The 25722-nt window shown below is 32.6% G+C and overlaps 4 protein-coding genes across 8 annotated transcripts; all 4 read right to left on the reverse strand.

Moving 5' to 3' along the window:
* Positions 1 to 1609: 1609 nt before the first annotated feature.
* LOC133705698 (protein argonaute 4A-like) lies at positions 1610 to 8220 on the reverse strand. Its single transcript, XM_062131047.1, has 23 exons — positions 7889 to 8220; positions 6797 to 7040; positions 6495 to 6700; positions 6171 to 6395; positions 5956 to 6092; positions 5790 to 5887; positions 5607 to 5704; positions 5329 to 5500; positions 5132 to 5248; positions 4935 to 5042; positions 4745 to 4807; positions 4551 to 4664; positions 4305 to 4470; positions 4097 to 4209; positions 3842 to 3979; positions 3570 to 3703; positions 3284 to 3349; positions 3008 to 3071; positions 2809 to 2920; positions 2645 to 2718; positions 2356 to 2450; positions 2197 to 2228; positions 1610 to 2033 (listed from the first exon to the last, which is right to left on the reverse strand). Exons 2-23 carry the CDS (start codon positions 7028 to 7030, stop codon positions 1858 to 1860), a joined length of 2742 nt encoding a protein of 913 aa, XP_061987031.1. The 5' UTR covers positions 7031 to 7040; positions 7889 to 8220; the 3' UTR covers positions 1610 to 1857.
* A 1747-nt stretch (positions 8221 to 9967) lies between these two features.
* Positions 9968 to 13661, reverse strand: LOC133705699 (ACT domain-containing protein ACR11). Of its 2 annotated transcripts, XM_062131048.1 has the most exons (10): positions 13298 to 13661; positions 12544 to 12601; positions 12322 to 12447; positions 12044 to 12138; positions 11403 to 11487; positions 11241 to 11297; positions 10899 to 10954; positions 10586 to 10691; positions 10394 to 10462; positions 9968 to 10294 (listed from the first exon to the last, which is right to left on the reverse strand). In XM_062131048.1, the coding sequence occupies exons 1-10, from the start codon at positions 13420 to 13422 to the stop codon at positions 10232 to 10234; spliced, it is 840 nt and encodes a 279-aa protein (XP_061987032.1). In that variant the 5' UTR covers positions 13423 to 13661; the 3' UTR covers positions 9968 to 10231. The 2 variants fall into 2 exon arrangements, with proteins under 2 accessions (XP_061987032.1, XP_061987033.1); XM_062131049.1 differs by lacking the exon at positions 12544 to 12601 and having other exon boundaries at positions 13298 to 13660.
* Positions 13662 to 14395: 734 nt separating this feature from the next.
* On the reverse strand, positions 14396 to 17061 carry LOC133704045 (uncharacterized). 4 transcript variants are annotated; one of them, XM_062128775.1, is made up of 4 exons: positions 16706 to 17061; positions 16340 to 16428; positions 16135 to 16239; positions 14396 to 14717 (listed from the first exon to the last, which is right to left on the reverse strand). In XM_062128775.1, the coding sequence occupies exons 2-4, from the start codon at positions 16406 to 16408 to the stop codon at positions 14676 to 14678; spliced, it is 216 nt and encodes a 71-aa protein (XP_061984759.1). In that variant the 5' UTR covers positions 16409 to 16428; positions 16706 to 17061; the 3' UTR covers positions 14396 to 14675. The 4 variants fall into 4 exon arrangements, with proteins under 4 accessions (XP_061984759.1, XP_061984757.1, XP_061984758.1 ...); XM_062128773.1 differs by having other exon boundaries at positions 16628 to 17057; XM_062128774.1 differs by having other exon boundaries at positions 16340 to 16419; positions 16706 to 17050.
* A 1992-nt stretch (positions 17062 to 19053) lies between these two features.
* LOC133704044 (tyrosine--tRNA ligase 1, cytoplasmic-like) lies at positions 19054 to 22158 on the reverse strand. Its single transcript, XM_062128771.1, has 10 exons — positions 21983 to 22158; positions 21729 to 21879; positions 21093 to 21382; positions 20911 to 21007; positions 20586 to 20691; positions 20410 to 20492; positions 20110 to 20255; positions 19724 to 19829; positions 19371 to 19430; positions 19054 to 19180 (listed from the first exon to the last, which is right to left on the reverse strand). The coding sequence occupies exons 1-10, from the start codon at positions 22075 to 22077 to the stop codon at positions 19160 to 19162; spliced, it is 1155 nt and encodes a 384-aa protein (XP_061984755.1). The 5' UTR covers positions 22078 to 22158; the 3' UTR covers positions 19054 to 19159.
* Between the last annotated feature and the right edge of the window lie 3564 nt (positions 22159 to 25722).

Here is a 25722-nt window from a genome sequence, read left to right on the forward strand (position 1 = left end):
CAGTTATTTTTTTTCATTTTTCTCGGTTTAATCAGTTTTTCAGTTTTTTTAAACATCCCTAGTTGAGATTAACTTTCATTGTCAAAATTATATTGAAAAGATGCACCGTTACCCTCTTCTTGATCTTCTGCCTTCTTGGTCTCATTGTCATTCATTTGCTGAGCGGTAAAACCTCTAAAATATAATTTAACTTTACTTATTATAAAAAAAATAAATTTATAGTATGATTGTAAAAATTAAATTGAATTTAAGAAAAATTTTATTTAATTTTTTTTATAATATACTGAATAAAAAAAATAACAGTGGATTTAAATAAAAAAATTTAAAAATAAAAATAATAAATTGATATGTCATTAACACAATTTAAAGATTTAGATATCCATTTTTATAAATTTGTTTATTATCAAAGTAAAATAAATATTTTTTTAATTCAAATAAATAAATTTGATGTTCTTTAAAATTAAGGATTAATGGAGACAACAAGTAAATTGATAAACTTGTCACAAAAAACAATATCTGAAACATAAAATACAGAAATTTTTAATTTTTAATATTTAGTTTATAAAATTTTTTAAACATGTTAAACTTATAAAAATAACTTTTAATAAACTTAAAATACATATATATTACAATTATAATCCATGTAAAACAAACACTTGCTCTGTGCTTCGTCTGCCATTGTTCCCTCTGATCTACAAAAGACTCGAAGACTTATGGGATGTGTGTGTATATAAGAGCATCGGGTCGGGTATTTCGACATTTAACTAGGATTCCGAGGCTTAAGGAAGTCTGTATCCTTGTTCCGCTAGGATGACAAGACAGGACTACGTGTGTTTATTGATATTTGAATAAAATTTAACCCAAAACTTATTTAAAAACTAAAAATAATAATCTTAGTACTGGCCATATATATTTTTTTATCAAATAAATAATTCGATGAAAAAAGGCAAAGAAAAAAACAGGAAATCTTATCAGCATAACTAATTAATTCTAGTTAATTGGCCCGCCACAAAAAAGAAACAAAAAACCTGTCTCTATATTGTTATGTTGCGATTGGAGGCCTAGGCTTAATAATCCATGCAGTCATTTTCTTTATTTATTAATTTTTTTTATTTAGAAATATATTAAAATAATATTTTTTATTTTTAAAAATTATTTTTAATATTAATACATTAAAATAATCTTAAAAATACCAAAAAAAATTAATTTTCTTAAAAATACTTTTGAAGGGCCTAATGGTGATAATTGCTACTTGGGATCTCACAATGACATTTAATAATGTGATTTCATGCATCCCATGTATAATTATTATCATGGTTATAAAACTTAACATCTTATATTTTAAATTATTTTTTATCTATATTAATTAATGTTTTTTTAATAATTTTTATTATGTTAATATATTTTTAATTAAAAAATATTTGTATAAAAATATTCTACACCAAATTACCAAACATACACTAAATCATAAAAAAACTTTTTTTTATTAAAATAAAGTTTTAAATTTCTTTTTTAAAAATCAAGACTTAAATGAAACGAGTCAACCATACTAATTATAATCTTATAACTATGATTCTTATAACCTTCATGCGAACTTTCCAAAACAATAGGTTAAAAGGAGACTTTGAATTCTAATGTCGTCGTTCATAGGGGGGTATATCTATCAAAAATCAAGCCACTTGACATCCAAGTAGTGAAGGAAATATATCAGGCATCATTTCAGGACGGGAATGAGATCTGGTTAATAGACCAAAATACGATTGCATGTTCGTGGTAAGAAACTATTCAACTCTAGGCTAGATTAAGCTACACAGCTGTAACTATATATGGTTTGTGAGCATAATTAAAACCAACGACTTAACAGAAGAACATCGAACTGCTGACATTATTATGCAGACGAGGTAATTCTGGAACTGGAACAGCACCTGGAACAGTAACCCCACCATGGCTAGAAGATGTATCTGACAAATCATTGAACTTGATAAACTGAGTCATCTGGCTTGCAGCTAAGTGGGCATAGCAAATTGGAGCAACTGCAAGAAATTAATCCACCCAGTGAAAAGAACATACAAGCATATTTCTACGGTAAAAGAATCAGCAAAGCTGTTAAAAGTTGTAAGAAATTGCTCTTCGGAAAGCTTTGCTTTAGAAAGACGGAACATGAAAGCCATCACACGGAGTGGTTTAATGTATTACCTACAGATATGGCGGTGGTGCTCCTCTGATACCTGCAAAATTTAAAAAGCTAGACATTACTTGCTGACAAAATTATTGTGCATGCCTTCAGATTGATTGCCATAAGTCCAGCCAAATTATATCCTCATCAGATAATTGTGTATATAGGCAATTACTTACACATATGACAAGGAGTGCACAAGCTCTTGTAAATCATCTGCAGAAAAACCAAGCTCATCATGTAGAACATGGTAATGAGTAGGCCGAGTCGTTCCCTGTTCGAACAATGAGGTTATTAGCTATGTGATTTCTATAACATAAAACCAAACATTTTTATTCTTTATATGGAGAAGAATCAGTGCCGCACAACAATCAAGCTTAAATATTAAGACTCGGCAGGATGAAAAGAAGCAAGTTCAATAAAAGGTAGCTAGAAGCATAGCCACTAAACTGGGATAGAGCAACTTACAATCATCCCAGCATGAGCACACATGTAGAAGTCATTGTTTCTGGGATGGCAAACCTTGTTGTCAATGACAGTACCTGCATGGAAAGAACATCTGCAGTCAGCCTTTTGTTTCTTCTTTCTTTTCCTTTCATTTCAGGTGAACAAATTAGGGATAGTGAACTAACCAGGTGGAACATTATCAGGTGATCCCGACTGGAAGAACTTGGTATGGTGATTTTTCTGGGCAACAATCACCATGAATTTCGGGCACCAGTTCTCATCCAAGAACTTGCAGGCCTGCAAAAAAAATACGTGTACTTACACCATAAAATAATCTATTAGAAGTAAACTACTCAATAACAAGTAAATCGGAGATTAGAAAACCTCAATAATCTGTTCAAGTTCAATGTTTAGAACTTGGATGAACTGTGACTCGCTCACTCCATCCCTACACAGGAAAGCAAGTACATTAAACAAGCAAATCATAAATTATCACTAGTGCAAGCCATGCAGCATCAGTAATTGGTTATTAAAATTATAAACTACTTAATCAGTTAAAAAAAATTATCAATTAAAATATGTTTATCATGTTTACCTATCCAAACCAAAATATATAAAGGACATTTTTCAGAGCTGCCTTCTGAAAGAAGCATAAGGTACCTGAAAATAATTATCTGATCAGGCTTTCTTTTTCCTGAGCTTGAGTAGAAGTCCAGAAGTGACTCCCTGAAAGTTGAGAAAACAACAAATGCATTCCAAAAGTTACCGAAATAATTAACACCCTAGCTTTCAAGAAATCACACAAACTGATGATCAATAAGGTCGTCCAAATTTGTGTGTCAGACTATCTCGTCATTGAAAACCCAAACTTAGTTAACACAATGAACGTAAAGAAAATCAAGGATCTTCCAAACCAATCAGTACTAAATGTGAGTTTTTTACTCACCTGATAATGCCCTGATCCTCACGAGTACCAGCAACAGGCTTGAATAGATTTGCAATCATTTCAACCTTCTGTGACTGGGTGCGAACAGAAGCTCTGTAGCGAGAAATTAATGGCCAGTGCCTGGAACTTACCACCTAAAAGTATGCAGTATAAGAAGAGAATTGAAGATTTCGAAAGAGAGAAAAGTGAAAAGAACTTTGAGGTAACATAATTTATCAAGCACAGATAACACATGGTACAGCGGAAAGAAAAGCAGAGAAAATATTTATTACCGCAGCAATAGATGGCACATCAGAATGACCAGGAGAGCCATGTGATACATCCATCCCAAGTATTAAGGTGGGAAGCTTAGAGACCAAAGGTATAGAAGGAGCATGCTCAATTGATAACAAGGAATTCATTCCACCAAGCTGTGGGAAATGAGAGAGAATGACGAGAATAAGATAAGGCATGAAAGCTTGGAGCGAAATCAGACAGAATAGGAGAAAACAAGAAAACTCAAACGGTATAACAATGCAAAATTCTACCTTGGCATTGATTTTCAGTAGCACATTTGTAAGGTACTGATCATTCACCTTTGTAGGTGCAATGCACTGTGTGACGATCCCTAAATCAGAAAGATTTTTCCTTTTCCATGGACCTTAATTTGCAGCAGTATATATTAATTAGAAACAATCTCGAGGTATCTAATTAGGGCATGAATAGGAAGCGGGTGAAGAAAGCAAGCAGCACAACCATAAATGTCAGAGTTCTTCCTCTCTGGAAGAATACACAACAGAAATTGTGGTGGCCCTGGAAGCTTAGACTTAATGGCCTCGAACATTCTCTCCACTCTTACAGGAGCAGATTCTCGCCTAAACTGGGGACTCTCTTCAAATACCTCAAATGGATTACTTATGCTCTGCAAAAAAAAAAAGGTTAATATGGATCAATTTGCAATGATGAAATCGATTTCATATTATTAAACGCAGAAACACTCACAATGCCTTTCATGTCTCCACACTTTATCAAGTTATTGCACAGATAACGTATGTCACAACGTGCAGAGAAGTTTACTATAGCCCATTTTTCAATCTTCACTGGATCCACTAGTTTCTGAGATACACCATCAAAGTTCATACATACACCATTTATTAAACATGAATGATTAAAGAAAAACAAAGTTTAAACAGCACCTTGTTGTTGAAATTCCATCTCCCATTTCGAGGGAAGAAGTCCTCTCCATTTCCCACTTTTAACTGTAAAAAAGACAGTGTGCCCGCAGTGTAAATTAGAAGAAAGAAACCAACTCCTAATTCATCAGATGTCCAAATGTATATATAACAAGGAAAAGGAAAATAAGGGCAAGCTGGGTTTGGTATTTACCCTGGGAGCAGATAAAACACGACCTTCGACTTGAGTAAACTGAGCACTAATTGAAATTCCAGAAGAACGAAGCATTGGATCAGCATCATAATTGCTGCTTCTCAAAGCCTACCAAAAAAGGCATTTGTGATTAGAAATCTGAAAAAAATGAAAATAAAGCTACAGGCTTAGATTAACATTTGCTGGACAGTACTTACATCAGTCAAAGATCTCATCCGCTCTTGGGGCTTCTGCCGTGATTTCTCCACAAGGGAAGCCCTTTGCAGGTTGGACAACGCTTTGGTGTAGCGTTGTAACGAAACCAGATTGCACAGCTGCATATATGGGAACCAAACAATAAGGCGCAGGCATGTCATTCACAATTTGAATTACTAAGAGGCTCCAGAAACATCACCTCAAGAGGAAAATACGATGGGCGCTTTGGTTTCCCAACATTAATGCACGGGAAATCAGCTGAATACTGCAATCCCATGTTGCGATGATTGACAAAGTAATCATAAACCGTAACCTCAATAGTTTGCAATTCACCATCCCCGTCCCGTCCACTTCTTTGGTTTAGCGAGAAACTAAACGATTTACACAAGTTTATTGAGAACATGACAGCACGATTTCGAAATACTAAAAGTTAATGCATCAAGTCCACAATAATAAAGCAACATATAAGGAACTCACGTTTGCTCTCTGCAGGATTTTTCAGTCAATCCAGTGATTTTGTACTCAGTGTTGGAGTGATTAGTTTTAATCCTCAAATTTTTAAGCATCCTCTTAGCCTGGCATTTAACCCATGAATGAACGAATTTGCAGTAGCGCTTTAACAATAACTCAAAATCAACATGGAAAGTCAAAGTTGGCTACCTTTGTCCAGTCAATATGGTAAGGATCTCGAACATTCTGATTCATGATTAGGAAGTCCACTACTGGTCCAGGTTTAACTATCATAGTGGTTGATACATCTGCGCACAAAAACAATAAGTATGGCCATTCTAAATGACCGAATAATAATTCCTAGATTTCTACTAACCAATATTCAGGGATAGGCCATCCTGGGCAGCTCGAAAACTTGAATGAAAACCACGGCATCCCATGACACCACCTCCCAACTCAACGAAGTTTCTTGGATTATTATGGAAAAACGACTGTCGGACCAACAGGCAACCCCTGCATAGAGTGAAAACCAAATCAGATACAGAAACATGTTGAGCAACGGAAAACCACCAGAAGAGGAATGGCACTCACTGCCTTGCTGCATTCTGTCTTAGCACAATGTCTAGAACTCTGACAGCTTCTTGAAAATGCTCAGATTCTTGACCCTGCAGAACAGCTGCAATTGCTTGAACTGGAATTTTAGTTGCGTAGCTGATTTGTACTTTAATCGTTTTGGAGTGGTAGGGCCGCTTCCTTCGCTTTTGATCACTTTCACTGGGGCTGCCATTTCCCCTGGAACTGTCGTTATCTCCACCTCTATTTACAAACCTAACACGGTCACTTACTTGCACATGAAGAAAGATAAATCATAATAAAAATGAACAATACAAACTGATTAATTAACACTCATTTTACCTGGTTAAGGAGACATCCTCCAACACAACAGTGAATTCCAGCTTGTTGTGTGGAAGAGAACCATTCGTAAACAGGGTCTTCTCCCCGTCATAAGCAAGCTGCTTACCTTCCAGCTCAGAATCATAGGTCTCCTGGACTTTGTCCATAACCTTTCTTCCGATTCCCTTTCCATCGGTCGGGTGGCCATCTTCATAAAACAGAGCAACCTAACACAACATTAAACATATATATATAAAAAAATCATTTTGCTCAATAAATAGGAAACAAAGGGGGAAAACAAATTGCAAGTGAAAAAAAAATACACTGTATTGGTAGAAGTGGTCATTTGACTTGGGCACTGCCACTTTGAAATGGTTAGTTAGTAGTTGTATTCTCTGTCCTTTAGCTCCGTAGCCACGGCGAGCCATGGGAACTCGTTTTGGGGTTGCTGCTTTCTTTGTTTGTTCACAAGTTGGACCCAATTCTGTTTTCACCACGTCAGCAGGAATTATAGCCGGAGGTGGTGGCAAATCTTTCCGTGAATCTGAAGACTCCATTTTCTGATACCTGATAAATCAAAAACACAATTGACTTCGACCATACAACAGTTAAATAACCATATCAACAATCATTATTAACTAACAGTACTACTATGTAAGACAGTACATTATTAACAACTGAGCATAGATTCTATGTAAAAAACAGTGTTATACGAAAATAAAAAAAGAAAAATAGAAAGAAAAAAAAACAGAGCAAAATAGAAAGTTCTATTAACATAGACGTTAATCGAAAAAAAATAGAAAATAAATGAAATAAGGAACTAGAAAACACACAAACGCGGGGGTAATTTTTATTTTTTTTAAGAAAAAAAGCATGAAACAGAGCTTTTAGATTTAAAACACTCTTCAAAATCTCTAAGAAAATAACTCGAAAATGACTTTCGAGCAGGCAAAAACGCAAAACCAATACATAAACAATACTAAAAAACGCTTTTACAAATCTATAAAAAGAAGAAAATACCTAGAATAACAAAAGACGGGACCATAAAAACACGGAAAAAGACATTTAAAAAGAAAATAACCGAAACAGTATAAAATCGAAAGAGATTTAAAAAATCTGTCGAAAAAGAAAAAACCGCTTCGTAAATCACTTCACTGAACAACAAAATATCTCAGAAATATATTAAGAAAAACATAAAATAAGAGAAAAACAACGGAGCCTAAACGCAGAAACGAAGATCACTCAAAAAACAACCATGCATACTCAAACGCACAGAGAAATCACTACAGAGACACAAAAACTTGCAAAAAAGCACGGATCTCCCAAAACAGAGGCATTGAGCGAGCAATTTAGATCGCGCGCAAGGACTACAGCGGCATGAAAGAAGAAGTAGCGTTACACTACAAAATATATACCTTGAGCGTGACAAAAACGATGGAGCGCGCGAGGCTGATTTCGCTGTGGCTAGAGAGAGACGAGACGAGACCCTAGCTTACTTGACTTGCTACTCGTTTTTTTTTTTAAATATATTATTTGGATTTTTAGAGGGTTGGACAAGAGACGGGAAGAGACGCCAGTCTGCTGCTAGGAGTGTTATAGTAGCCTCCGAAGGGGAAGGCCAACTGGCAGGAGGACATTTTTGGATGCCTATTTGGCCACCTTGTTTCTCTTTATTGTGGTATTAAATGAAGGTTAGGAAGGTCAGTTTGTTTAGTGTTTTGAGAAGTTGAAGGGCCTGCTGTCCTTTTACTTGTATGGGAAGTTTTCCCCTTTTTGGAAGAGTATTTTCTTTTTCCATATAAATCAAGCTTGAAAATAGGGGAATTAATGAAAGCACAATTTCTTCCATAAACAAAATTCCCTTGGAGTATAGCCTTACTATCAATTTATTAAATCAAGTGAGATTTCATCAACACATATTTACACATTTTTTTCTTTTTTTTTGTTCCCGTGTTTTTTTTTAGAATAATTCCACTTCTTAATTAATAAAAAATTGGTGTTGATTGCTTTTTGTTTAAAAATAAATTGATATAATATTTTTTTATTTTTAAAAATTTATTTTTAATATCAATACATTAAAAAAATACATGAAAACAGCAAAAACAATTAATTTAAAATAAAAAAAATAAAAAAATTAATTTTTAAAAAACATTTTTAAAATGCAAAAAAAAAATTGGTACGTATTACCTTGTTTAGCACCAACAAATGCTAATACATAATTAAACAAACAAAACCAGAGCTGGAGAGGGGAGAAGCATGGCCAGCTTTATACACAGCAACCTGTTTATTGCCAAATTGCTGATTCCTGGAGCTTGCTGCCAAGAATCTTGTAAAAGCCTTCTTGGTTATATACCCTAGGAGGAGGAGTAGCCTTTGACGACATAACTGCCAAGAATCTTGTAAAAGCCTTCTTGGTTATATAACTTGATTGTGCAACTAAATCCGATCTTTTAGATAAAACAACCGACCCAAGTTATCCTCCTCATAACTCAAACCCTAAAAAGAATCAGACCCCACACTATTAAATAAATATATAATATTTTTTTAAAATCAATTATTAACTTGTATACATAAATTTTTAAAGTTAACAATAAAATTTTAATTCAAATACACTATTTAAAATATTAAAAAATAAATTTAAAACTATATAAAATTGAAGTGAAAGTAAAAATAAACTCACTATTGAAGTTACATCTTTTGATGTTTTGTGGAATATAATTCATCTATAATTAAATCTGAATTGATATTGTAATAACCCCTCAACCGGGATAAAATAACAATTTCATGTCAACTAGAAAACAAAATAATTAAAATTTTCCCCTCTCTCAATTCCTCCTTCCTTCTACAAGGTTATTCTCTCACCTTTTTTTTCTTGGATTTTTTTTAATGTTTTTCCCTTACTTTTTCTCTTTTTCTCTCTCGCCTTCTCTTTTCTTTCTTTGCCTATTATGCTTCTGCCTAGTTCACAACATATAAAAGAAAAGAAGAGCCGATTTGTTTTATTTTTTAATGGCAAATAACCATTTTACTCTTAATGAGTAATTTTGCTTTGGTTTGATAGTTTTTTTTTATTAACAGTACCAAGCTCCGTTCATCCTAAAATTTTAACAAGTTTTATTCAATATATTTTAAGATACCTCGTAAAATTTCAGCTCAATCTCATGGTTGGATTGAAAATTACATTCAATAACATAAAATTGATCAAATTATATTTTTTCATCAAATTTCTGAATTTTTTCAAAAATTCTAAAATTTTAACCCAGGCTAAAGTATCATATTAGAAGGCTCCACACAAATTTTAAGATTTTTTTAATAACTCAATCGAAAATTATGAATTTATTTTACATAAAACTATTCAAAAAAATATTGATAAAATCTTAACCTAGATTATAACCCAAGCCTTTACCATGCCTCTGCCCTTGCTTCTAGGTAAGATCTATGATTTCATGTAACTATTAACACTTCATAATAATAGTTATCAATGGCAACATGGCTAAGTAATGGCTTTGATTTTTTCATGTTTTTGTAACAGAACTGCCATCTGCTTTCAATGATATTGGTAATAAAATTCCATAGTTTGTGAGACAGTGATATTGTGGTGAAGACTAATAATCTATTGTCCATAGTTTATGTGAGGCCGATGTGATTCCTATATGCAGATTAATGCAACAACAAGTTTCTACATTCCCAGACATTGAGTATAAATCACAATCTCCGTAGAGTATATGATAATGGATCTGGTCATTTTCTAGCATGGCTCAAAAACTTGCTTCCTCGGTCGTTGGTCGCCTCAAGAAATATCGCAAACTGTTACCGAGAACCTGCCAAGGTTCATAAAGCAACTTAGCAACATGTTCATACAGAGAACACAAGAGTATCATCAACAACAGACCGAGGAAGTAGACTTCGATATTTCATACCAGTTGCAGAGGCTTGCTGATGGCTTTGCCCTTGTAGCTGACATGAAACTTTGCCTTGGCCAACAACCCCTGGGTGCCGAAGTAAGAAACATCGGTGTGATTGTTATGCTAAGGATATTGTGTTTCAAAATATGAAAAAATATAAAGGAAAGGAAATCCAAAGGCGCAGAATATATGCAGATGAATTATCACCTCGGTGTCAAATTCTCCTGATTCAACAGAAATGTTAATGTCAGTGATATTCTTTACAAGATCCACCAGTAATCCTGGTCGATCAGCTGTCTCCACTAAAAACAAGCTGCCACAGAAATACAATCAACCCTTTAGTAATTACTGTTCACATGCTAAACACTAGAAACAGAAGGTTATTATTCTTAAAGGAGACAAGTTTTTTCCAACTTGACAGTGTAATCCACAATAAAAACTTGATAGAATCGCTTTGAGAGCATTGTGGTAAGAAAAGTGTGTATCTGGACAGTATTGAAGAAATCAAAGCACAAGTTACCTTCGGTCAGGACCATCATCTTTGACTTTTATATGGGTTGCTATATCCACATCAACCTGAGGAATTGCAGAATAACAAAATTTTGAGCTAAGATCAATAACTTGGGACTTAAATCTTCTCAGAATAATTCATAGATGAATAGTTTAACATTCTCCCCTTAGGACATCGGTTTCAATGAGAAAGAGAGTTGGAGACGGGTAAACGCAAATAACATCCATCCTATGGGGACTATGACACCCTTACCTCACTTTTAAGAGTTTGCAGGAAAATGTTTTACTATAGAGAAAAGCCAACAATTTTAGAATTTAATAACTTATTAAGACAGGATAAACAAAGAGAAACCTGTTTTGGTTGCTCTACTCCAAAGGCAATTCCCATTGCTAACTGTGAACTTGATTCCTGTTTGACAGTCATTAGGTTACGCATATAAGGAGATGCACATCTGACAATTGACATTCTTTAATGACATTTAAAGAGCATAAATGCACATTCAACAATGATTACCGGGTGATACTGAAGCAAATTGTTTATGATTGTCAAACGAATGGCCTCCAGCAGCTCTGGGTCGTCAACTTTTCTACCAGTACTACTGAAAAAAAGCTCCATTGCTAGAGGCAGTCAGATTTGCTGTAAAAAGATACTGTAATAACAGAATCATATGGCCCATCAGAAACAAAATTATACAAAACATTATTTCAGCAACTCGTTTGTTCAATCCATGAATTTCATCTCATGGTATATCTCTGATCTTCTGGTTGTTAGTGTACTTTTGCAGCATTGTCATGTATGGACACAAGTAGCTTCTCTAAGTATTATTGACGGTCACCTTTCCTTTATTTAAGAGAGAGATACTGATGGTTTGGAAATAAAACAAAGGGATCCAAGTCTTCAAGAAAGATATGGAACAACACTTTTGAGCACAGAAAATGTTGCATTATAACATTTAATTTCCTGTTATAAAGTTCTTAGCACAATTAATCTATCCTTCATTCCTGTACAAAATTGAATGACAAACCAATTATACTGACTTGGTAGGAGAATTCAAGAATAGCAGAGAGAAGGAACACTGACAAAAAAAATAAATCCAACTTTTGTAAACAAGTGAATTCTCAAACCTTAAACATAACATGTAGGATGTAACTTACGATTTAGTGATGGCAAATGTGTTGTGCTTCCCAGAAGAATCCAAAAAGACATTAGCCTTAACAACATTCAGCCCGAGGTTTTTAAGCGCATTCATCTGTAAGGCATTTAATCATAGATTGCTCACAATTGTCTGTATATGCTAACTAGAAGGCAACGATAAGTGGTTCAGAACAACAGAGTTTCAAAATCAGTTAAATCTGGAGATCCTAAATAAATATGTCAACAGCAAAAGAAAGACAAATCTGATGACTATCTCAGCTAGTATAGGACTCCATACCGTATCCAGAAGAGCACCAAGGCGATCTCCAAAGGTTATCTCCACCACAGTTGCGTCTGGATCAGAGTCTTGGTCAATTATAACTTTCGGAGTTGGAATTGCATCAGTCTCATTTTGACTTCCATCCTGTTTAAAACACCATTTCCTCTATTTAGTAAATAAGAAGAACTAGCAAGTTCATATGCACTAAAATCCTATAAAAACAGCAAAGCCGCCCCACACCTCAACGGTTGGAGCCGATGAAGCTTGCACAATAATTATTGTCCTGGAAGATGACAATCTGGCAACAATCATATATAGTTAGAAGAAAGTATAATGACAATACAGAATGATGAGGTGAAAATGTATTTTTATTCATGGAATGCTTGTATAATGATGTAAAACTTGTGCTCATTGTCATGGGGTGCTAAACTGTATTCCAAAAATGCTTCTCTATTTCACTGATTAGAGAGAGGCTTTCAGATCCAGAACAATGTTTAGCAGCTATCTTTGTAGCAGACGAGTCCTTGTGCAGCTATTCCTCATATTAATGAGCCATTAGGGGGGTTGAGACAACTGAAATTAAGTAATTAGTAGTAATTTCAAGTGTGGAAGCTTTGATAAAAACATGAAAAGGGCAAATCTAGCTACCATTGTTATTAGTAGCAGGGGATTCAGGAGTTGGCATTTAGATAAGGTATGGATGGTGCATCCTCTGGCCAGTCCTTAAACCACTAGAAAAGTTAATTAACTTGACATGGAGAGAGAATTATCCAACAAAAAAAAAGTAAATCGGTCACATTTAAATGGGTTAGTGTTGTTTTCAACACTCACTCAAGTTCTTAATCAAATCCAACAGAACCATAGAAATCATCCTAAGATCTTTATTCAATAAAGATTCAAACTTGAATGTTAAAGCTGAAGCAGTCATATTCACAGCCAAACATTACTACATAAACACCTAAAAAGAGGGAACAATGTCTGAAAGTAAGCATACCTTCTTCGTTCCTTGCATAAAAAAGGAAGCTGTGTAGGAGCCAAGCCAAAACACAAGGGATTTTCAACCACTTTAACATTACTAAACTGAAATGGAAGATTAGCAAAAGCCAAGGACACAGCCATTTCGATCCTTCTCTTTCTCTTTCTTTCAAGAACTAACCTGTATTTCCAGCAACAACTAAAGACAAGAAACGAAAGAAGAACAAGAACCCAAATGAAAGAACATCACTAATTCCAAGAAAGACAAGGAGAGGACTTGAGAAGGAAGGAGAAGTGTAGTAGTTCTTGTAATATCCGCCATGAGAAAGAAAATGAGCATTTAATGTAATATCCTATCTCTTTATCTTTCTCTCCGTGTTTCTTTCTTGCAATTTATCTCTAACGTCCATTCCTCATCTGATCTTCATTTCTTTGTTTTTATTTTTATTTTTATATTTTTTTACTTCTATATTTCTTTTTATTCATGAATAAATATACTTTTTATTTATTTATTAAAAACTGTTTTTTTTTTAATCCTCCATTTGGGACCATGGGGACAGTCTAACAATAGAGACATTTTTGGTTAAGGTACCTCTCTCTGTCTTCATCGAAGGGCTCTCTTTTACCCAGAAAAGCAAAAGATAACCAAGCGAGTGTTGTGGCTTTGAATTTATTGCAAGATATTTTTACCTGGAAGCTTTTTCTTATGGGGCCCTCTTGAAGTTAGAAGAGCTAAAATCTGGACCATTTATGAGTTGCCAAGTGTGGATATAATTGAAATCGGAAGGCAGCACTCTATAGTCCCTTACATTATTGAATTCATTAAAGTTTCGGTTTTTGTCCTATTGGGATTTTGCCTTCGATGGATATTAGCACTCTAGCATGATCCATGATCCATGGTTAATGCCTTTCTCAAGCACTGGAATATCAAGTGCAAATGATTGGGCTGATTACATAATGGGTTCCTGCAAAGGATTCCAATAAGCTAAGTTCTTTTTGAGCAAATTCAAAATCAGCATCAAGACTCGTGCGTTTCTATTACGACCACTTTTTTTTCTTTTGATTTTTTTTGGTCTACTAGCATGACCATAGTTAAAAATGACATATACAAGGCAACTGTCCAAGCAATGATATTCTTCTAAAAGCAAAAAAAAATATTTAATATTCTCATTATACAAGTCTCAGTCGTCAGTAAGAACTTAGAAGAAAGGCAAACCCAAAAAGAAATGAAAAGGGGGCTACATGATCATTATCCAGCAATCATCTACGCAACAAAATCCCTTGGGTACAAGGTAAGGTGTGTTTCTACTGCTATGAGCAAGGTAAAGCTAAAGCAATCATCTTCTTTATCCAGGTTCCAACCTGCAGGAAGGGTCCATTCAAGCATTCCCATGAACTTAATAACCCTTGTTTCCTCGGATTCTAGCTCTCATGTCAACCTGAAAACACACAGAATATGACTTGTCAATAGAAGGGAACTTTGTAAACATTTAACGGATTCAAAACTGTTTCTTTTCATGATAATTTTAAGTGATTCTTCTTGATGCTCTTATTCACCTGAGATTATCTTCAAATTAGAAATCACTAGTAAAAACAGAAGCTTTATTCATCTTCGTTCATTTTTGGTAATTCCCATACACCGCATATAGGAATACATATGGATGCATAATGTGTAGAGGCATGGCCAGGCACAGACTGACACAAACAATCGAATTGCTCTTGGAGCTAAAAGGAATACAGTCTCGTTGCAAAGTGCAGAATATAAGAGCATACATTTACTTAGTTAAGGAACTAGGATTAGAACACAGTTCTTTTAAAGTCAGAGATGTGGGAGGTTGTAGATTACTCTGAATCAGAATTTTCAGTCTCGGCACCACTGCTTTGCATCAACCTGTGATGTGGAATGTGCAACTAACTAATCTAACAGCATAGAAAAACTATGGCGGGCTATGTAATAATGATCTAATAACTAACAAAGACATTTTCATCATTGCCAAACAAGTGTCCTTGTGATAGATAGCATTAGTTTTGTTAAAAGAATCAGCGCAGCCTATGAAACAATCATGGAAACTTAATTGTCTTGCATTCTTTCATTTCCATATTATAGGGCCTAGCAAACCTTAAACCTTATATAATGTGTGTATTAGACCTTCAAAAGGTTCTCCATTGACTTACAGCATCAAGTTCTTTAACTTTCAGCCAATTATTACCATCGAGATTCAACCTTTTTTCACCCCGGTTCAAGTTAGAGTTCAAACCTAATAAAGCCCAAAACGCATAGAAGTTTCAATTCTCACCCACCATCTAGTGAATGAAGAAATTAATGAGAACTAATTGGTTTTTACAATCTTGTCTAAAAAACTCACTATGAACCAAGGATGAAAACAAGGAATAATTCATATAGTGTATAATTTAACTTCACTTGGTTGATGAATAACCAGGAGAAGTTTTATTGGAAATCCATAAAAGGTCTCATTTGATGTAGTTATATGCATTCAATTATCTTCACAATAAACCAAAATAAACCACGTGGATCTTCACCTTTATGATGTTCAAAACAAGAACTTGAACTCGAAATTACTGTTTCCTTTACTCAGAGGTCCCCTGTAACTCCAATCTATTGAGTCTTTAATTGCACAGTGATGCTAGAACTCCAGGGTCCAACAAATATATGCAAACTAAACCCATAATTCAATCCAACATTGGTCAAAATCAAATTATTACTCATCCCAACCAAAGCACAAAGAAAAATAAAAGTTGTCAAGAAAAGAAAAAAGAAAACTTGAAAAACCCCACAAAATAGAAAACAGAAAGAAATAAAATGGAATAAAAAGCAAGAGAAAAATAAGATCATGCCTGGCCTCTCTTGCAATTGAAATAAGTTTCTCTAAGTCCCACACACTCACTTGAAATGGAAGGGCTCTTCTCTCCTGCACAGTCTTTATATGATCGATTCTCAATCTACATACATAAAGCAAAAACATGAATCTCAAAAGGACTGAATTTGACCAATGAGAGACCTTTAACAATAAAAACACCATCTTGGTAAAGAATGCAGTACCTTAATACAATCAGATTCACTGAGACACTTGACCAGTTCCATTGCAAGTCCCTTGCAAGACTTTGACATTTCCACTCCTCCTAAAAAACCTAAAAAGATAAGTACTTCAAAATAATTGCTTTAAGATATCAAGATTCCTGCATTTGTGTTTAAGCTTAAGATTTTCAATTCTTAGAAAAAATTATTAGCAGTAGTTTCATTGAGGCATTGTTTCAAACAGGTTAAGAGGTGCTAACTCAGAAACGTGAAACGAAGCAAGATATTCATAAGTTTTGGAGCTGAATCTACCTCAAATGATGCTTGAGGCCTACGACTGTAAAAAACCAAGTATAAAGTGAAGAGAGGGTGAGATTTCTGAAGCCAAACCTTGGCGATTTGCGCCAGTGATTATCGATGGGGGAAAAGAACAGAGAGAAGGAGAAAAATTCTCGCGTTATGGAAAATATTTGTTTCTTATTGTACATATTAAATTACGTTTAAGCCGATGAGTAAATTACACTTTAGTTACTTTAGTTTAATAAAGTTTTTAATTTGATCCATTTGCTAGAGCTGAGCATAAATTCCTTGAAATCGTCCAAATCTCCCTTTTTAAATGCATTTTTGGTTTGTTTTAAACGGTAAGATTAAAAGACTTGATGACTGTTATTATATATAACCAATTCATGCAAGGATTTGTGGTTTTAGATTATTTTAATCATCAGTTCTTGAATTTTATTCTATCTATTAGATTTTAGAACAAGATAATCGAAGAACTCGAGACAATTTTTCAAACATAAACTCATCAGTTCAAGTGTATTTTTTTTATAACTAGGTATTTTATAAAAATTATTATGAAGAACAGAAAATTCGACCAAGCACAAAGGCCAAGACCTGGCTATACTTCATCACACAGTGTTAAACCTGAACCAGGCCCGTCCGAGGATGAAATAGGGACCAAACGAACCTGATGAGTAAGATCAAATAACCTTCTTACTGTCCTTCAATGCAAAGGAATCGCATGATCAGAACTAATAAAATGGAGGAGCTGATGAGAGTCTTTAGCTGGATTGTGTAACGAAATGAAGCCAAAACAAGAAAGGATTATAATCCACATTTAACGTGTAGTCATGTTCGGGAACGCGGTGCAAACCGTATTCCTAAAAAATTTTAATTTTTTTTATTAAAATTTAATATGATTTGTACGTTTTGGATCGTTTTGATATGCTGATATCAAGAATAATTTTTTAAAAATAAAAAAATATCATTAATATATATTTTAACATAAAACATTATTTAAAAAATAACTACCACACTGCCTGGCACCTAGAACCACTGTGTTCAAGCGAACTCCCTTATCATCCCTGGTATTTCAGCTAGAAATTGACTAAAACACAAGAGGCATGTGACCTTATTCAAACTTTAATGATATATACAAAGGGAGAAAATTGAGACAAAAAGCAATGCTACCAAATTAACAATGCTTTAAATGCGTGGAGAAATTACTATAGCTTTTTCCACACTATATTTTGTTATTTTATTTTATTTTTTGTTTTTTTTACCCATATTTTTTTTTCATTTTTCCCTTTATTTGGGCTTTACATGTTTTTTTTTCTCCAAGATTGTTTCCTTCTTTTTTTTTCTTCTTTTTTGTTTTGTTCTTTTTAATTTATTTTTGTCAATTTTTTTTAATATGAAACTGGTTGAAAATTTAGTTCTGTAGTTTTTTTCTTTAAAACATTATGGATTACTATAATGTTTCCCTTCATGGTTTTTTTTATTTTTTTATGATTTCTTTTATTTTTTTTTCAAAATAGTCTTTGTCGATTTTACTTTGTATTTTTTTAAAAAACACTGTGGATTGTTACAATATTTCTTCACATGGTTTGTTTTGCTACAATGTTTTCCCATATGTTTTTTTCCCAAAATTATTTTTGTTAATTTTTTTTAATATTAAGCTGGTTGAGAATTCAGCTTTAACTTTCCTCACATGTTTTTTTTTATTTTTTTCTGTTTTTTTTCCAAAATTATTTTCTTCTTTTTTTTTTCAGAATTATTTTTGTTGATTTTATTTTTTTAATATGGAGCTGGTTGAAAATTTAACTTTGTAGTTTAAAAAAAAAAACATTGTGGATTCACCACATAATTTTTTTTATTTTTTTATAATTTTTTTTGTTTTTTTTCCAAAATTATCTTTGTTAATTTTATTTTTTTCATATTGACCTGGTTGAAAATTTAACTTCGTAGTTTTTTTCTTTAAAACACCGTGGATTATTACAATATTTCCCTACATGATTTTTTTTGTTATGATTTTTTTTTAAATTATCTTTATTAATTTTATTATTTTTAATATTGAGTTGGTTGAGAATTACAATTGTAGATTTCCTCATAAAACACTATAGATTGTTACAATATTTCCCTACATGATTTTTTTCCTTTTATTTTTTTTTATGATTTTTTTCAAAAAAAATTTTGTTCATTTTATTTTTTAAATATTAATCGGATTAAAAATTTAGTTTTATAATTTTTTTTTAAAAAACATTATGAATTGCAACAATTTTTTTCTATATAATTTTTTTATTTATTTTTTTCACAAATCCACAACAACAACAACGTACAAATATACCAGCATGGCATGACATCTAGTTCTTATCTAGATTCTGTGATTTTGCATGAAAGATAAAAGGTTTTCTCACAAGTACAGTGTCTGTTGGTTTCAACTTTCAAATTCTGAAGAATAACCGCAAAACATAAACGACAATCTTTATTAAACAAGTATTTAGCAATTAACATTTAGAAGTGTTAAGAATACAAGTAGATCAGGAAATCACATGCTCTTCCGCGTCACCTTGTTACTCTGTAACCCTGCATATTGGAACACCAAGACATCAATTTCACATAGGAAAAAAAAAGGCCTACGATGATTGAAGCATGCATTTAAAAAAATAGCATGTCCAAATTACTTTCTTCTCTTTTTTATTATGTCCTTTCCTTTTTCTCTTCGCAGCTGTGCCTGTTTTGCTGAAAAATAACAAAGAAGAACAAACAAACTAACCTTTACTCGTTTCAACAGATCTTTAGCCTTGGGATCTTTGCTAAAATGATCGCGTACAGGCTGCAAAAAATGTAGTATTTAATTAGCTTGCTTAGCGAGTTAGGATAGAGTATTTTCAAGTAATTATACATTACACAGCATCAACAAACTACAGGTTGTGTTTTTAACTGTTATGGACACTCAAGATCCTCCAAGAGTAACAGTGATGTAATAGAGAGGAAGGCAAGGCACAAATCTGACTTAAAAGTTCTGGTCAAGAATAATCAGGATATAATCTTAAGAAAGAAAAAAAAAGAGTTGTCTGCCATGTGAATCCACTTTCTCCCATTCAAGTCCCCTGAAGTGAGGCTTACCTGCAGTATTGTATTCAACGCTTTCGCAAGAGCTGGTTTCAGGTCACCCGGATGTAATCCACCACTTTCATAGTCAGCTACCAGTTCTTCAAAGCTTTTGTAGACCCTACATTAATATATAAACCGGGTACATAAAAGAGTTAGCTCATGCAGGAAAATAATTGTCATATTCATCAATCCAAAAGAGTTAACTCACACGATTACTATATAAAAACAAAAACAAAAGAGTTAACTGTTTAAAAAAGCATGAAGCGACAACAATGAAGCTTCCAACATTCAAGAAATAAAAGAACAAGGACAATAAATGCAAGAACTTGCTGAGATGCACTCTTCCTGAAAAACAAAAACAAATAGAAATGAAGCAATGAGAAGATAAGAGAACTTACTTCTCTCCACCATTTTCTGGATTGCTTTCCACCTTGAACTCATGGAACCATGGGAAGATAATGTATTTAATGTACTCCAGACAAGGATTGCCCTCGGCAATTTGGGGGGGGCAATATGCCTTCTTTATCTTAGTTTTCACCTCCGCCTATGACACAGTAAAAAAAAAAAAACAAGGCATAAAAAGTAAAAGTTAACTATGCACTGCTGCAATTTGCAGGGAATCTTTATATTTTCAGGCATGCAAATTCACTGACATTGCAACTTCTCTTAAATTCTCCATACATAAAACCAGAGCATACCTCTTCATCCTCCATGAAGATGGAGGAAGATGGATCACTTTTTGACATCTTTTCTTGCCCTTGCTGTAAACCAGGTAGCATGTCTGCATTCATGAAATGTGGAGTCAAACGTACTTTATTTAAGAAGCTAAATAATATCATCACACAAGTTTTGAATAGAGGAATTAGGAGCATACGATGAGATAAAATGATAGGCTTGTTTTTCCTCTTTATGTCATCACAGTATTCTCTTGCAAGGACGTTCACTTTCCGTTGATCCATCCCCAATTGACAAATGTCAGCCTGTTGAGAATTTTGGAGAGGTAGGAGCATATGATGACAAATGTCATTTGAAAGTGATTTTTGGAGAATTTTGCACGTAAGAATACGAGAAATTGGTTCAATATTTACAACTATAAGCACAAGCACCTTAAGAAAAAAATGCCATCACACATGCCCAGATTGATGAAATTGATTAAAAGAAAATTCCAAACTCAGATTTACAACTGCAAGCACAAGTACCTTAAGGAAAAATATGTCTGCACATTGCATGCATGGGTAGAAAATCTGGGCTGCCGTTAGCTCATCCTGCTCACTACGGCCCATGATTTGAACACATCTAAGGACCAAAATGCAACCTTTTATTAGTTCCCTATAGAATCACGGACTATGGAAGCATCCAATTTTCAAGCTCTATCAAGTACCTAAGTATCCTAGGAAGCTTGTTCCTGCGAGCTATATCCATAACAAGAGGCCAGTATTCATGAGCCCTGGAGTTGATTTCGTCGGAAGACCACAAAAACTCGACTTTATCTCCATCAATATCCATCCCAACTGCCTTCCATATCTCAATAAGATATTCTCCCACTGTTTTAATTTTCTTCAAGTCTCCTCCCATTTTGTTATTTAGTTGCGCAAACCAGTCAGCAATCCAAATTTTCACTTTGCAACCAGCTTTAGTCAGCTTGTTGACATTTATTGTCTTCATGACTCCCTGTTCAACAACAGTAAAAGCACACATATAAAAACTAGACTGAACAAAAGCTCTAAACATAAGCTTCAAGGCAGAAACTGAGTCAAGTGACGGAACCAAGGCGCAATTAATAGCAAATGCCTCCAGGTTGACAAGGCAATGCTAGAATTGAAATCAACACTACTCACAGAACCTTAATCAATAACCACTTGATACCTTTCTCAAAAAGATGTAACCTTTAAGCCTCAAACTCATCAATCATCACAATAAAGGCTAACCAAGTACGTAGACTAGATTTTCATTACTAACAGCAAAATATATGAGAACCCAGATAAAAACAAGATTGAAACAACAAAAAAGAATATACCTGAGCAATGTGCATTCTCCCAGAAGGTTCAAAACCATCATAACAAATGGGTAGCGGTTTTTTATCAAGAAGATTACGTAGTTCATCTTCTTGGATGCATTCTTCACCAACACTTCTCACAAGTTGAAACCTTTCCTCTAAACTCATCACCCTGAAAATCAAAACCCATTAACAAAATCCAAAAAAGATTAGAACTTTAAATGAACCAGTTAGAATTTTGACCAAACAAACAAATTTAAAGAAAAAGTAATTACTGGGGTGTAGAGGGATTTGATGAGGGTGAAGCTGAAGGGGTGACAGAGAGGGCTTGCATCTCTTCCGATGGAGGGGTTTGGTCATTCTCTTCCATTGTTGCTGTTGATGCGAAGGAAAGGAAAGGTCTTGTCTTTTGGGTTAGCAAAGGAGGCGGCTTGTTATTTATTGAATCCTACTGGTTTCAATATATAATGTTGTTTTACAGTAATATATTAAAATTATTTAAAACAAAAAAAAAATTCAAATATTAACAAAATAATAATACAAACAGAGCTTATAAAAAACCGTTTGTTCTTTTTTTTTCCTTGTCCTGCAAACAAAAAAACCAAAACCTGCAAGGGAAAATAACTCTTTACTTTATTTTTATTTAAAATATATATAATTTATGTTCTAAATTAGTATAAATTTTTAAATTAGGGGAAACAACTAAATTATTTATATATATAATATATAGAAACATTGATTCCTTAAAGATAAACCAGGAACACTCTCTTTCTTTTTTGATACCATTTCTCTCTCTCCTCTTACGGATACAATTTTGAAAACCAATTTGTTGAAATAGTTGAATCCAAAGTGATTTTACTAAGGATATATTATTGGAATCTTTTTCCTTTTTCTCATCTCGTATTATTCTCATATCTCCAATTAAAGTAATTTTAAATTTCTGTTTACTCTGGAATTATTCTCTGTTTGTACAATACATTTTATAATAGCTTAATTAAATCATATTATTTTAATATATTTTTAAATAATAAAAATTAAAAAAAAACAATATTTATCATGCTTCCGAATAACTCTAGCAATAATTATACTTTAGTAAAGAAGGTGAGCAGGAAGAATTTGATACTGGGTATGATATTCTTTTTAATGGTGATGATGCGATGGCAGCCCCCCTCGCCGATGATTCCTTACAAGAGCAAGCGATGATAAAGGAGGGTTTTTGTCGATGATGACCTCGATATTCTGATGACTATTAGACATCAGAATATATTCTGATGATAAAGGTGCCATAAATAGGAATCTGGAGTGTGATACGTCTAGCAGTAGAAGCAGCAGCAGTGGCGGCGGCGGCGGTAATGCTAAAAGCATTTTGTAAATACTGTTTGTTTTTGAAAAATATTTTAAAATAAATATTTTTTTAAAATTAATTTTTTTTTGATGTTTTCATATCATTTTAATATGTTAATGTTAAAAATAATTTTTAAAAAATAAAAAAAATTATTTTAATATATTTTTAAACAAAAAAATACTTTAAAAAATAATCACTAACATACTCTTAAACACACATTTGGATTCTTTTGTTCTTTACCCTACACAAACCAACAAGGTTTCATCTACCAAGGATGCTCATAATTTTTTAAATAATCTGAATTTTTTTTTGTTTATTTTTTTGGCACCTATATAAAGTATAATGAAATTATAAACACTATATGATAAATTACAAGATAGCATGTTCATACACTGCCGTGAGCTTATAAAACAAATGTATTTAATAGTGTTATAATTGTAAACTAGCGCTAGATAAATAATATAAACTAGAGATATGATGAAGTCAATATTTCATGATGGAAAAAAAAGTTGTGTTTGTGATCAAAAACTTAGAGACTGAATAAAATGATTTGTAGCAATCCACAGTATTTTATGAGGAAAAATACAGTGTTTTCGCCACATGATTTAGTTTTTCTGTTAATAAAAGGCAAAAAAATTTACAAAGCTAAATTCTCTACCAACTTAATATTAAAAAAATCGATAAAGGTAATTTTGGAAGGAAAAAAAACCCATGAGAAAAAACGTTGTAACAATTGACAACGTTTTGTGAGGAAAACTATAGTGTTTTTCCCAATACAATCGACAAAGACAATTTTAGAAAGAATAATAAAAAAACCATTTAGAGAAATATTATAGCAATTTACAGTGTTTTGTGAGGAAAACAACAATATTTTTTCCATACGATTTAGTTTTATTGTAATTATAATTTTTAACCAACTCAATATTAAAAAAAAATCGACAAAGATAATTTTGAAAAAAATCATAAAAAAAAATCATGTGGGAAAATACTGCAGCAAATTCACAGTGTTTTAAAGAAAAAAATTACAAAGTTAAATTCTCAATCAGCTCAATATTAAAAAAAATCGACAGAGATAATTTTTGAAAAATAAGGACAAAAAAACTATGCTGGAAACACTATAGCAATTCACAGTGTTTTACGATGAAAGCTACAGTGTTTCCCCACATGATTTAGCCTTATCTGTAATGACTTATAATTGTAATTTTCAACCAGCTCAATATTAAAAAAATAAAATTGACAAAGATAATTTTGAAAAAATTATAAGAAAAAAAACTATGTAGAGAGATATTGTAGTAATCCAAAGTGTTTTGTGATGAAAGCTACAGTGTTTTCCCCACATGATTAAACTTTATTACAAAGTTAAATTCTAACCAACTCAATATTAAAAAAATAACATCAACAAAGATAATTTTGAAAAAAAATATTATAAAAAAAGAAAACACAAAAGAAACTGGAAAAAAACATGTGAGAAAAAACTGTATCAATCTATAATGTTTTGTGAGGAAAACTATATTGTTTTGTGAGGGAAGCTACAATGTTTTCCCCACATGATTTAGCATTATTTGTAATTATAATTCTTAACCAGCTTAATATTAAAAAAATAAATTGACAAAGACAATTTTAGAAAACAAAAAAATTATGTGGGAAAAACACTGTAGCAATCCACAGTAATTTGCAAGGAAAGCTACAGTGCTTCCCTCACATATTGTAACTGTAATTTTTAACCAGCTCAATATTAAAAAATAAAATTGAAAAAGATCATTTTGAAAGAAAGAAAAAATCATGTGGAGAAACATTGTAGCAATCAACAATATTTAAAAGAAAAAAAATTACAAACTAAATTCTCAATCAGTTTAATATTAAAAAAATAAAATCGACAAATATAATTTTGGAAAATAAAAAAATAAAATAGAAAAATCATGTGAGAAAACACCATAGCAATCCATAGTATTTAAAAACAAAATTACAAAGCAAACTTTTTAACCAGTTCAATATTAAAAGAGTAAAATTGATAAAAATAATTTTAGAAAAAAAAAGCAAAAAAAAAATGCACTTAGATTACTGTTGTAATTCATAGTGCGGTGTATTGAGTGTGGGTAAATAATAAATTCCCCACATCCTTTAGCTTATTATTTAATATAAGTAATATGAGGATTAGAATAATATTTTTTTAAAATTAATTATTGCTTAGTCTCTATTTTTCATAAAGGATTAATTAGTATTTGTAGTTTTATACTAGTTTATAGCTTGCGTTTTCGCTGCAGGTTGAGCTTAGATTTTTTGGATAGTAGATAAATAATATCTAGATTGTTAATTATTTTTTGACATTGGTTGAAAAATCCTGGCCCCAACTTTTCTATTAGTATTTCATACCCCCATCAGACCTATAATTTAGATTATGAAATCCATTAGATCAAATTTATTTTTTCATATTATTATATGATGAAAAAAATACAAAAACTGTTTAATCCTATAGCTTTTTTTGTTGATAAATCCTATTATTTTTAATTTATTTTATAATTTATCTCCTCCACAATTCCATGTCCTTGTTTTAATTTATAATCTGAAAAATATAAAAAATAAAATAAATTGATAAATAAATTTTATTAGGAAAGAATGCGTTTTTTGGAAAGAAAATCTTGTATGGTCAACGTTGGTTTAATCACTATT

Source organism: Populus nigra, chromosome 10 (assembly GCF_951802175.1).
Source record: "Populus nigra chromosome 10, ddPopNigr1.1, whole genome shotgun sequence".
Classification (NCBI taxonomy): Eukaryota; Viridiplantae; Streptophyta; class Magnoliopsida; order Malpighiales; family Salicaceae; genus Populus; species Populus nigra.